The sequence below is a fragment of the Callorhinus ursinus genome, unplaced genomic scaffold, assembly GCF_003265705.2.
Source record: "Callorhinus ursinus isolate GAN/ISIS: 27379988/994484 unplaced genomic scaffold, GSC_fseal_2.0 scaffold1, whole genome shotgun sequence".
Lineage (NCBI taxonomy): Eukaryota > Metazoa > Chordata > Mammalia > Carnivora > Otariidae > Callorhinus > Callorhinus ursinus.
In genome coordinates, this window is record NW_027397063.1 from 120,377,904 (window position 1) to 120,391,721 (window position 13,818).

At 36.0% G+C, this 13,818-nt stretch overlaps 1 protein-coding gene across 7 annotated transcripts in view; it reads right to left on the bottom strand.

Moving 5' to 3' along the window:
* NEK11 (NIMA related kinase 11) overlaps positions 1–13,818 on the bottom strand; it is a 240,963-nt gene that overhangs the window by 138,244 nt on the left and 88,901 nt on the right. For all 7 annotated transcript variants that reach the window (XM_073900204.1, XM_073900190.1, XM_025882286.2 and 4 more), the window contains exons 6-8: positions 3,846–3,995; positions 3,674–3,752; positions 1,160–1,245 (exon numbers count right to left, since the gene is read on the bottom strand). In XM_073900204.1, the coding sequence (XP_073756305.1) occupies positions 1,160–1,245; positions 3,674–3,752; positions 3,846–3,995 (315 nt within the window). The remainder of the gene's footprint in view (positions 1–1,159; positions 1,246–3,673; positions 3,753–3,845; positions 3,996–13,818) is intronic.

A 13,818-nucleotide genomic window follows, 5' to 3' on the forward strand; every position in this document is an offset into this window, starting at 1 on the left:
CAGTGACAATTTGAAACCAATATTTCATAATGTGGAAGACCATACAAGCGATCAGATTCTGGCACACTTTAACTGTAAGCACTGTCAGGTAAATGGAATCACAACTGCAGTACAAAATGATAGCTAAGATTAGCCTAGTATTTTCCTACTCTCACATCTCAGTTTAAATAAAATAAAATTGGAATTCCAGGCATCTTGAAAGAATAATTAGCAACCTAAGGAAATTAGGTTATAGGAGCATGCCTCAAACATTAGTCCCTGAGGTGCAGGGTATTTTAACTGGAGATCATGCATTAAACGAAGACTGAGTACCTTTGATGAACCAGTTTCCTCAGTTTGAATGTGAAATTGGAAAACAAACATAGTTCACTTGAGAAACCACTGGACTGAGTTTCAGAGAAGCATACTGTTATTTGGCCTTGAAGATTAGGCTAACGAAGGCTACTGTTCTCACCTACTGCCTTGCACAGCTCTGGGGAGGGACTGCCATTTTCATAGGGTCCTCATAAAATTACATAGAGAGTTCCTCAGCAAAATTATAGATTTGGTCTTTATATAACCTCTTGAGTTGTGCAGTCCACAGCCTGCACAGCTATACATGGCTGTTCTGAAGTCACCTAGTATTCTAGGCTCTTGTATGTTATAGCACAGGAATTTTGAATGAGATAGGAGAGAGAAGTTACGTCAAGAAATAATTATGTTTGTGAAAAAGACATTCTCGACTTCATATGTATATCTCAAGGAAGTAAATTGGGCTATTTTCCATTGTTCTAGGACTTCACAGTGTTGTCTTCTCAATAGATACTCTGCCAGTTCCTGTTAAACAAACAACATGTGAAAACTATCTATGCTTAATATGGAAGGTTCATTAGCATAACTATCACTAAATGTTTGAGATATTAATTTCTCTACATACTTACAAGGCAACTGCAGAGCTACCCTGCAGATCTGTAAGGTGTGCAATTGTTAAAACTTTTATAATTTCAATTTACTACCACCTGGGGCAAAGGGGCTTTGCTGAAGCTCCTTAATTTCTTGGCAAGACTTAAGTGAATTCTAGGAAACCCTGTGCAGTCAGCTTAGCACTAATAGATTTTTAAAGATAAATGCATTTAAGAATATGCTCAATGGGCTTTTTAAAAACAAAGCAATTACTTACATGGCATTAATTATCTGAGCAGCCTCCTTCTGACAATTCAAATTCTTGTCTTTCAGAGTCATTTCTGAGTATCTACACAACAGGTGCTGAAAAAAAGAACAAGCCTGTCGCACTTTAAATACTCCTCTTCAGGGATGAAAGGGCAGCCGACTACCAGGGGCCTTTTCTGATGTGCAGTGTTATTGACCATGCCTGAGAGCTTGAAAACAAAACCCACTGGTAACCACTTTTCCTTCGAAAAAGGGTTACAAAAAATTGCAAAAAGGGTTACAAAAAATTGCAGGGTAGCTTATGTAGCAAGGTCGTGGGGGGTCAGGCTCCTGCCTGCTTCTCCAATTTCATCTGGCACTCTCTGCCTGTTCTCTCACTCCCTGCTACCCACCACAGGCAGGCCCCCCCTTAGCTCCAAGAACAAACAAGCTCTTCCCCGTCTCTGCCAGTATTGGACAGTGTCCCCACTCCCAGAGCCAGGACTAGGCTGGGACAAGTGAGGCACTCGCCTCAGGTGTAAAACTGAAGGGGCACCAAAAGACTCAGTGACCAAGATAAGTCATATTTTAAAGCAATATAAAAAAAAAAAAAAACCAAAAAGCCATGGAGAATATAATATGAAATGTTTGAATCTTGCCATTTGCAATAACATGGATGGATCTAGAAGGTATAATGCTAGTGAAATAAGTCAGAGGAAGACAAATACCATGTGATCTCACTCATATGTGGAATTTAAGAAACAAAACAAATGGACAAATGAAAAAAGAGACAAACAAAAAACAGACTCTTAACTATAGAGAACAAATTGGTGGTTGCCAGGCAGGTGAGGGGATGGGTAAAAGAGGGGAAGGGAATTAAGACTACACTTACGATGAGCACTGAGTCATGTATAGAACTGGTGAACCACTTTAGTGTACACCTGAAACTAACATAACTGTTAACTGTATTTTAATTATACTGGAATTAAAAAAAAAGAAAATAAATAAAAGTTTAAATAAAGACAAGATCCAACCCTGAACCTGCACCATTTTACCTCACTTCCATCACCCTAATCCTAGCCCTGTTGGATGCTGTTTGTGAACTTTTGATATTTTGTTACCATGGATTTTTAGCATTAATTTGGATTTTTTTAAACATTGCAATAAAATGTTATTTATCCTGATTACTGAGTTTTTGGTGTCCTCTCTAATTTTGTCTCAGGGCAAATGCCTCACTTGCCTTACCCTTTTCCCATCAGATCTCCTTGGATTCCTTTTAACTTTTTTTTGGTCTGCTCATAGCCCCCTCAGTGTGGTTTTGATCCCAACAGTTAGCACCTGTGCCTTTTTTTCAGAGGCCTGCCCTTGGGCTAGTGGAGCTGGCTATGCATCGGGAAAGCTACACACAGGGAGAACTCAAAGTACCAGGGAGCTTCTGGCCTCCTCCCCTCCAGTACTGCTTATTACCCTACTTCTTTAGGGGCTCCTCCAGAGCGCACATTCTTGCCTAAGAACCCTCCCCTCTATGTCTCCATCTAGAAACATAACCTGATCCGGGGCTTTGTCTCAGCTAATTCCCTGTGGTTCCAACCCTCTCTCAGGCTCTTTACATGTCTGGCTGCTTCTCACCATCTCACTGGTAGAGAACCATCACCTACTCTTTCTTTGACCACAAAGGCCATTATTCCCTTCCCTTATTTTACAGCATTCTGTGAGCTTTCTTCCTAGTGCTCCTGATAATGTATAATTACTCTTTCTTGGGTACTGGGTCCTCTTACTAGCAGTCAAGTTGCAAAAGGACGGGAGCCATGGCTGTTCCTTTCCTTTCAGCACCTCCAGCACTGTGCTCAGCACTCAACTGATGCAGACACATCAAGTCAGCATCCTTGTTTCCTGCCAACTTAGAACTGGACGTGGACAAAAAAGTGTGCCCATCTTTGAAGGTGAATGACTGCTTTGTGGGTCCCCTTAAAACTAGTCATAAAACTCAAGGAAATTTGCCTGAGGTATTTGTAAAAGCCTAAGTTAAAAAAACAAAACAAAAAATCTTCTAAGAAGGTACCGTTTGCTTTTTTCTTACCACCAGAGATAGATTCTCTGCATCAAAATTTCTAATCTACAGGAAAACAAACTCACCTAATCAATAAAAAGTATGATTAAGATATATAAGAAAGGAGTGGCATAATAAAGGCTCAGCGAAAACCCCAGATTTTAGCATTATTAGTGGTATGTTCTTGTCCTAGCAGGGATATATTTACAAAGTATATATTTAAGATTTGTAAGCCAAGAGCTTACAAAGTTTAGGCAGAATATTACAACCCTAACTTCTCATATCTGGGGCTTCGGGGAACTGGAGTTAACACACCTTCTTTTGCAAAGAGATTGTTCAACTAATAATTTCCTTCAGCTTTAAAAAAAAAAAAATCTTGTTTCTCTCTTTTCTGACTGATTCTTTATGCATCTTATTCCCATAGCCTATCTTCAAGTCCTCGAATGTATATAAATGCTAATACATGTTTCCCAGTATCCGTTTCATTTGAAATACCTGTAGTTGTTCATCAATGTAAGGGATTTTTAAAATTTCCATTGCAGAAGGTCTCAGTGAAGGACTCTTGTTCAACATGCTGTAATGTTTAAGAAGAAAATTATTTTTCAAATGAACTAAAACATAAGTACAATTTAAAATTGCTTCTGTGACAATATATTTCTTTCCATACCGTTCCATGATGGCATTCAGTTCTCTTGGATATCTCTTGGGGAGAGAAGGTGTGTCACCTTCAACAATTTTTAAAACAATGGACAAGAAATTGGAGCCAGTGAATGCATGATTCATGCAGCACATCTCATATAAAATGCATGCCAGAGACCTAAAGACAAAATCAAAGAATTTAAATATGTCCTATTTTAAATTTGATCACCATACAAAACCTCAGATGTGTCATGGCATTGCTTGTGAGACACTAACATACCCTTTGATTGTTTGTTTAAAAGCTTCAGTTCTGTACTTTCGTTTCCATTTAAAAATATGTTTAATAAATAAAGAGGGAAAAATGAAAAAAAAAAACCCTACAAAAATGTAAGTCTGAATGACCACTTTTTGTCAGAGAAGAAACAAAACAACAGGAATATGTCTGCATACAGGAGGGCAAATAAACATTTGATCAACGTAGTAAGGAACCTCTATGAAGGAAAAATAAAATACAGCTAAATATCTTTCTAAGGCAGTTTTGTTAATACTATATATGCAAACTAAAATTTTAATTTATCAGCCTAACCTTCCCTCAAATGTGTATCCAAGCATTTTGAAAAGGAAACTGGCATTCTGTATTAGTTTTCTGAATAGAATCCATTTGCAAGTAGGGTGGAAAAGCAGCTACTTGTAGCTCACATTAAAATGTATAATTCTCCCTTTGAGCATATGAAACAGAATATTAAAATTCTAGATCAGTCCAACACTGATTTGGATTAACCATGCAAATCAGTAACCTCTAAACCAGCAGAATAATCTTTTAAATAACTCAGCATCATTAAGAAAAGTAACGGGGAATTTCCTGCCTAAACTTAGTATACTAAGAAAGAACTGTACTTCCCCTAAATTAATGGATTATTTTTAGTATTATGAGGATTTTGAATTGTGTAACCAGCCAGGTCTCCCTTTTCGTGTCAGTTGCTTGAAAAATCAAAAATAAACTTACAACCAATCTTGTGTAAGTAAGTTTTATGTAACTTCTAACACCAACCTACTTTCTTATAAAAGGCAGGGGCAAGTATAAATAAACATATACATGAATACTATCATTTTAACCATTTTGCGGGTATCATAAAAATGTGCACTGGTAAGAGAATTCTGGATATACACTGAATACAAAGAGATGTTTTTGTTTCAGTAAATAACAATGACACTAAAAAATTCTAACTAATTGGTACTTCACATATTGCAAAGCACTTCCATACATAACTCAACAGAACATCATAATTTCCAGTGACATATAGCTACTATATTTTTCCCATTTTATATATGAGGAAACTGGCTCAAAGAAGTTAAATGGCTTGATCAAGGTCACAAGGTATTTTTCCTTCCAAATTCCGGACTATTTTCAATACAGAATGCTAGAAAGAAGGGAATGTTAGGAGAAATCCCATGAGTGACTAAAACACCAAGATCAATGTAAATATTATAAATTATGAAAATTATTTGAAGCTAAATAAATTTTGTACCCATCTGTAAGACTATTAATATGATGACTATTAAAATGATGTAGTACTTCTTTAGATTTCTATACCAGAAAAAGTTTCCTTCAATAAATGTGAAATAAAGACATTTTTAGACAAGCAAAAATTGAGAGAATTCATTGCCAGCATGATAGCACTAAAAACAACCCTAAGACAGAATTCTTCTACTTGAAGAAAAATGAAGGCAGAAACAAGGAATGCAGGGAGGAATAAAGAACACTATAAAGAGTAATTCTGTAATTATGTATAAGCCAGTATTAACTCTATAAAATGATACTAACAATATATTGTGGAGTTTAAAATTATGTAGAATATAATTTTATGGCAAAAATAATGTGAAAGACATAAGAGGGTAAATGGAGTTATAAAGTATTTAAGGTCCTAGCATTACTGGGAAAGTGGTAAAAGTAATAACTTTCCTTAAACTAAGTTTCAGGGGTGCCTGGGTGGCTCAGTCATTAAGCGTCTGCCTACAGCTCAGGTCATGGTCCCAGGGTCCTGGGATCGAGCCCCGCATCAGGCTCCCTGCTCCACGGGAAGCCTGCTTCTCCTTCTCCCACTCCCCCTGCTTGTGTTCCCTCTCTCGCTGTGTCTCTTTCTGTCAAATAAATAAATAAAATCTTTAAAAAAAAAACCTAAGTTTCATTATACTAAGGCAACGATGTATGTTATAATTGCTATGGTTTTCACCAAAAGAACAGTAAAATAATGTATATTGACAAGTTCATAACTAGTAAGTTACTAGAGGGAAAAGAATCAAATAAAAATTTAAAATAAAAGCAAGAAAGGAGAGAAAAAACAACAAATGGTATATATAGAAGACAAATCATAAGACGAAAAATAAAAATACAAATATAGAGTAATTATATTAAATGTAAATGGACAATATTTCAATTAAAAGACTATCAGATTGGGTGAAAAATTATATCCTGCTCATAAAACAAACCTTAAATATAAGAACACAGAGCAGTTTATAGAAAGAGGTATACCGTGCAAATATTTACCAAAATATTGCTGTGTGTAGCTATACTAGCATCAGACAAAATAGACTCAAAGGCAAGAACCACTAAGAGTAAAGTGGTAGGCTGATAAAGAAATTAAACCATGAGGAACATATAACAATTCTAAAATCCAATAACTGTGGGTATGTTTGTGTGTGTGTGTGTGTGTGTGTGTGTGTGTGTGTGTGTGTATAAAGCAAAAATTGACAGAATTAAAAGAAAAACAGACAAATTCACAGTTATAATGAAAAACTTTAACATATCTCTTTCAATAGCTGATAGAACAAGCAGACCAAAACTTCAACAAGGATAGAGAAAATCTAAACACAATTACCAAAACTGACATAATTGACATACTAACACAAATGCATCCAACAATGATGGAATTCAGATTCTTTTCAAGGGCACATGGGCCATTTTCCAAATTGACTATACTTAGGATCAAGGAAGCCTCAACAGACTTCAAAGATTGAAAACTTCAGAGCATATTTTCTGACCACAGTGAAATTAAGCTAGATTTATTAATTAATAACAGGGGAGGGCGCCTGGGTGGCTCAGTTGGTTAAGCGACTGCCTTTGGCTCAGGTCGTGATCCTGGAGTCCCGGGATCGAGTCCCGCATCAGGCTCCCTGCTCAGCAGGGAGTCTGCTTCTCCCTCTGATCCTCTTCATTCTCATGATTTCTCTCATTCTCTCTCTCTCAAATAAATAAAATCTTAAAAAAAAATAATAACAGGGGAGGAAAACCTACAAAATCACCACCTACTTGAAAATTCAAGAATATACATCTAAATAATTCATTGGTGAAATAAATTCCAACAAAAATTAGAAAAATTTAAAACTGAATATTAATAAAAGTACAAAATATCAATACTTTGAATGTAGCTAAAAATAAATGATTATAGCAAAATTGAAGTATTAATGTATACATTAATAAAGAAAAAAGTTTAACATCTATGATCTAAGTCAGCTTGGGAAGATAGAGAAAGAATAGCAAATCAAGCCAAATAAAGTTTAGGGAAAGAAATTTTTGAAAAGTAGAAATTAATGAAATAGACAAAGACACACAATAAAAATAAAATGTTAATAGATTTAATAGAACTCTAGCGAGACTGATCAAGAATACAAGAAGAAAAATCCACACAAACAATAAAATGGAAAAGTATACAACACTATGGACTCCACAGCTGTTAGAAAGTATTAAGATGACATGTTTTTCCCCAGTAAATTTGAAAAATGGGATGAAATGAACAGTCTTTAAAAAAATACAACTTACCAAACTGATACCAAGAAAAAATACAAAATCTGAATAGTCCTTCATCTATTATAAATTAAAAAATAATTAATTTTAAAAAACTTTTAAAATAATAAAAATAATAAAAACATTAATCAAAGCAATATTTAAAACAATAATTAAAAAAAAATTTTTTTAAGCTCCCCACAAAAAACCCCTCCAGGGTCAGATAGTTTTACTGGAAAAATCTTTCAAACGTTTTAGGAATAAAGAACACTAATCTTATTTAATCTCTTCATTTTAACAAGTCAGCACAACTGTGATATAAAGCATAACAAGAATAATACAGAAAAAGAAAATTATAGGCAATTTTTTATGAACATAGATTCAAAAATTCCAAATACACACACGTATGCATATTATAAATAGAAAATGATGCTATATTAAAAAGATAATATATAACAACCAAGTGGACTTATTAAAATCAATCAATGGCATATATCTCATTATAGATGAAGAGAAAAATTATACTTGGATGCAAAAAAAGGCAGTGGGTAAAATTCAAAACCCATTTGTGTTTTTAAAGATATTTATTTATTTATTTATTTATTTATTTATTTGTCAGGGAGAGAGACAGAGAGCACAAGCAGGGGAGGGGCAGAGGGAGAGGGAGAAGTAGGTTCCCCCCTGAGCAAGGAGCCCGATGTGGGACTCAATTCCAGGACTCTAGGATCATGACCTGAGCTGAAGGCAGACACTTAACAGACTGAGCCACCCAGGCATCCCCCCTTTGTGTTTTTAAAAGGAAGAAAACTCTTAGTACACCGGGAATAAAAAGGAACTTCTTCAATCATTTTTTAGAGCTATAAAATATATAGTAAATATTATTCTTATTGGTGACATATTGAAAGTTTATGCTTTTATTTTGAAATTGAGAATAAGATGTCTACTATCACCATTTATGTTCAATACTGTAACGAAGGTGCTATTCAGAATAAGGGCAGAAAAAATTTTAAAAATATAAATATATTTATACCTATAAAGAATATATATAAAGATTAGAAAAAATATATTAAACTGTCATTAAGCATTTCAACATGGTTATGTACATAAAAGGTCATTTCAATAAGCCTGTGACAAACATTTAAAAAATGAAATGCAAAATGTCACTTACACTAACATCATACAATGTCAAATACATAGGAGTAAATCCAATGAAAGATGTGCAAGGCCCTACACTGCAAACCACAATACATCACTAAGAGAAATTAAAGACCACCTAAGAAAAGGGGGTTGGGGTGGAGAGGGAGAGATCCACATACATGGATTGAAAGAGTCAACATAATGAAGGTGACAAATTTTCCCAGAATGATCTATAGACTCAATGCAATATCAATCAAAATCCTAGTAGACTTTCTATGGGAATCAACAAGCTAATTCTAAAAGTTATGTAGAAATGCAAAGGGACAAAGACAGCCACGGTAGTTAAAGAGGAACAAATTTGGAGATCTTGTATTACCAAATAGCAAGATTCATTATAAAGTTGAATTACTTACGAAAATGTGATATCAGCAAAGAAGAAAAAATAGACCAATGGAACAAAACACAGAGCTCAAAAGCAGATCCACACATATTCAATCATTTGATTAATGCAAAGACAAACTGTACTATGGTAGAAGAAAAAAAATGATCTTTTTAACAAAATTGTGCTGGGCCAATTGAATACCTATATGGAAAATAATGTATGTGGACTCCTATCTCACACCATATAAATGCACAAAAATCACCCATTTTTTCAACTATGAAAAATAACATAAAGCTTTTAAAAGAAAACAGGAGAATATCTTCCTGATCTTGGGGTAGGCAAAGATTTCCTAAACAAAATGTAAAGAGCACTAACAATAAAGTTATGGACTGATAAAATGAACTCCATTAAAATTATGAACTTTTATTCACAAAAACACACCACTAAGAGGGTGAAAAGGAAGATACAGAGTGGGAGAAGACATTTGCAATTCAAATATCCATCGAAGACTGGTATCCAGAATATGTAAAAAAATTAATTAATTAAAACTCCTAACAATCAGTAAGAAAAAGGAGAGAAAAATGGGCAAAAGACTTGAAGAGACAATAAATGGCCCCAAATATGAGATGTCTGACAGCATCAGTCATCAGAAAAATGCAAATTAAAACCACAGTGCAGTACCATTATACACTCATAAGAACGGTGAAAATGAAAAAGACACTGTCAAGTCAGTACTTGTTATACTATGAAAAAAGTTTCCTTAACAAAAAGAGAGGGGAGGGCTATACATTAATAGGAAAATATAATCAGACTGAACCAAATACTTTTATTTGTGTGGATACATGTAAAATATTTGTGTGCTATAAACTGCCCCAATATACTTACTTATTTTCCCCCAAAGAAGGGTCTAATTTGAACTTGAGAATGTTTAAAATAGTCTACGGCCATACCACCCTGAACGCGCCCGATCTCATCTGATCTCGGAAGCTAAGCAGGGTCGGGCCTGGTTAGTACTTGGATGGGAGAATGTTTAAAATAGTAGAGCTACAGGATCTACCAAGATTTGCTAATTCCAAACTCTCATTGTATCAGTGAGAAAAGCAAAGCTCAGAGAAAGGTGCCATGTTAAATCAGCTTGTTTGGTATTGGTATTGTTCTCATTCAAGATTTTTCTAAAAAATTTACATTGACGACACCCTGCTATGTAACCCAATGTACATGCAATTATCTGAACACTGAAAAAAGGAATGAAACTCACAGGTCCAAGGAGTAAAAGGCTTATCAATCCCTCTGTACCCACATACTCTCTTCTGAGGATTTAATGCAGCTCCTATGGGCTCAGAGGCTTCTTCAGGGCTTGGGTTAAAAGCAGAACAAAGCCAGACAACCTCTCCTGGCTCTGACAGGTTGGAAGGCTTGGATGAGAGCAACAATTCCCGACACAGGAAATTTTGAGCTGTCTTGGGAGCAGACTATTATATTATCTCCACCAGTAATAAAATGATAACAATAATAATGATAATAAGGAAAATACTAGCTGAAATTTTAATGATGTTCACTATAAGCTAGGCCCTTTTCTGTCGGGAGCCATGAGCAACAAGGGGGTTAATCAGGTAGAGCAAAGGCTCCCTGATCCCTTTGAACCATGGCCACCTAACTGCCCCCATACAAAAACATGTGGTACTGGCTAGCCCGAGTTGTATTTAGGCTAAAAAACCACAGTGTTATTGATAAGCCCTGAAAAATAGCGCACCAGGCCCTTTGAAGGCATGGGAAGAAACTATGCGCTTGAGGAATCTGGCCTTGAATCAGAAACACGGGACGGAGCCAGGAGAAGGGCAGGGAGGAAACTGTGGAACTTGTTTATGTCTTATTGTTATATAACCTAAGCCTATATAAAGTGTGTGAGAAAGAATAAATGTCTATATAAATGCCACGGCATCCCCGTGGGCAACCCTCCTGTTCCCATACTTTTATGTTTCATTCTCTTACCCTCACCCCTGTTCGACCTTGCACGCGGGCCGTGGCACTTTTCTATATTCCTTACATATATTAACTCATTTAATCATTCTATTCTCATAACAATATTAATGAAGCAGACCATTCTTCAGATGAGGAAACCATTAAGATTAGGTCAATTGTTAAAGGTTCCATATTGAGTAGTTGGGGGATCTGGGATTGCAACAGGTTGTCTAGGTCTAGAGACATACACTCTATGCCATCCTGTCTCTCAATGCTGTATCAACCAGAGCACTTCTGATCATTAAGAGACTCTTTTGAATTGGAAATCATGGCTAACCCTGATAGAAGACCTTCAGGCAGGGGCTGACTTCCCAGGCTTACTTTGGGTCCTACCCAGAACCATAAGCCACCTTCAAGGAACCCTGGGGCCCGAGACAAGCCATGCAGAGCATCAGACCATGGCAAATGTAGGGCAGCACACAAACAGTGAGACCCTCTGTGGCAAGGAAAGGAAGGCTGGCAAGTTTGGCCGTTTTCCTGTTGCTTGGCATGGAAAGGGGGTTAGTGGTCTATTAAGTACAATGAGTTGATCATGAAGTCAAATCCTGCTTTTATGGAGACATAAATCTACCAAAGCCACATGTGGTGGATGTATTAAGGTTATAAAACGATGTGAAATTATCTGGCTAAAGGACTACAGAACAATTAGATGTAGAGTCTAACTCAATAATCAATCAATTTTGATACAAGACTATTCTCTTCTTTGGAAATCCTCTCAGCTACACTGAAGGCATACTGCTTTCCACTTACCTGTCTCATTTTGGTCTAGTAAGATTTATTTGCACTTGAGCACATGGAAAAGACTTCATTTATCAGCCAGTGATTTGTAGAAAGGGACCTGCTCTGGCCCCTGTGCACCTGCCTGGAATGGGTGTAATCTGATTAGAGATACCATCTGGCACTTTGGGTAAAAGATTTTTTATTATCCTGTTACAAGTTAAAAATCTATCTATTATATATAGTTTTATTCTAGTAATTATATATCTGTGTACCTATGGTTTTAATTTTTTCCAATTTCCAACCAAACATTTCTCTATGGAAGTAATTATGTAAACTTGAACTCATCAATTCCATCCTTTTTGGAGATTTTTCTCTTACTTGACTCCCAGATTTTAAATCTGGTGATGTGAAAGTGGGGAGGTGGTTGGGGGGAAAGAAGGGGACAAGTTGGCAAAAAAAAAAAAAAAAAGGGAGAGGTGCATTTTACTTAGAAGTCTATGATTTGCATTCCTTTTTTTTCCCAAATACAGCCAACTGTGAAGAAGTAAGCAAATAAATCCCTAAGGGAGGGAATTTAGCAGTGAAAGGGAAGGCTGGGATCAGGTGTGTGTGAAGCAAATTACACCTGAACTCCATAAACTTGCCATCTGTCCAAGATGACCAGAACTACCCAAAGGATTTATGAAGCACAGGTTGATAATGAATTGAAAATGTAACTCAGACTTTGTCTTGTCTCAAGGTAACTAAATTTACCCTTTGAAATCTGCCCAGACTCTGCCAAGAGAAGCCTAATGCACAGCAATGCACTACTCCAGTGGGTTGGGGCAGCTTTACTTATCTTCTAGATAATATTTTTATTTTACATAATTGAGGATCATCCTGATATCCATCTAGAAAATAGTACACATAACTTAAGCAATTGAATAAATAGTAATAGAAATTTAATAAAAGAATAGTGGGTTTTGCTTTAGTGTGTGGTAACCTAAAAAAAGTCTGTACTGAGGTGGAGTTGAATATCAATATAAACTTTATCTAAATATAATGAAAGATACTAGACAGCTTGAACTAACACTTCAGAAGCAATATTATATAGCAACCATTTTATAAGGGCGTATCATGTCCCAGAACCTCTAATCATCCTCCCTAAGCTTTAATATGCATACAAACCACGCAGGGATTTTTGTTAAAATTTTTATTCTGAATTTTTGGGGAAAAGTGGCAGCTACATCAGAAGCATAGTTCCTGGATCTTCCTTAAATTCCCATGTAAAACAGAGCAGCTCTATAGCAAAACCAAAAACCATGGCCAACATTTTCAACAAAGTTAGGTAGCAAGGTGTCCCTGCACACCTCAAAGTACAAGGAAGTGAAGACAAGGAGACAAACCACAGTTGCCATATGGCCTGCACAGTATCAGCATCTGTGTGAGAAGAAACAGGGGAATCAATGGAGTGACTGAAGGACCATAAAACAGAATAACTTCAAAACAGTCAAAAAGTACTTACTGAAAAGTATGGTGGGCCCATCCAAGAACAGCAGCTGAAACCGTTAGAGGATCTGCTCAATCTAAAAGCTGCTTGAATGCAAGAAAATCCCAGGATAAGGCCTAAAGGGTCTGGAGCAGAAAAGCTCAGGTCTGTCCAGTAAAATTTTCTACAATGTCAGAAATGTCCTATATTTCTGTATACAATAACCAATACCTACATGAGGCTACTAAGCACTTGAAATGTGGCTAATGTGTCTGAAGAACTGAATTTTCAAAAGAATATTTAAAAGCAAAGGTGAATGCATTCTTTCCACCAAATCAGGCCAATATACTATCATGTCTTGGGGAAGACCCATAAAATTTTAGAAACAAAGTTTGGGTAAATTTTGTCCTGTTCATACCAGTCTTTCTAATTACCTTCTTCCACTATTGAGCACAATGTTTGAAAGAAGATCATTGGCTATCCCTCCA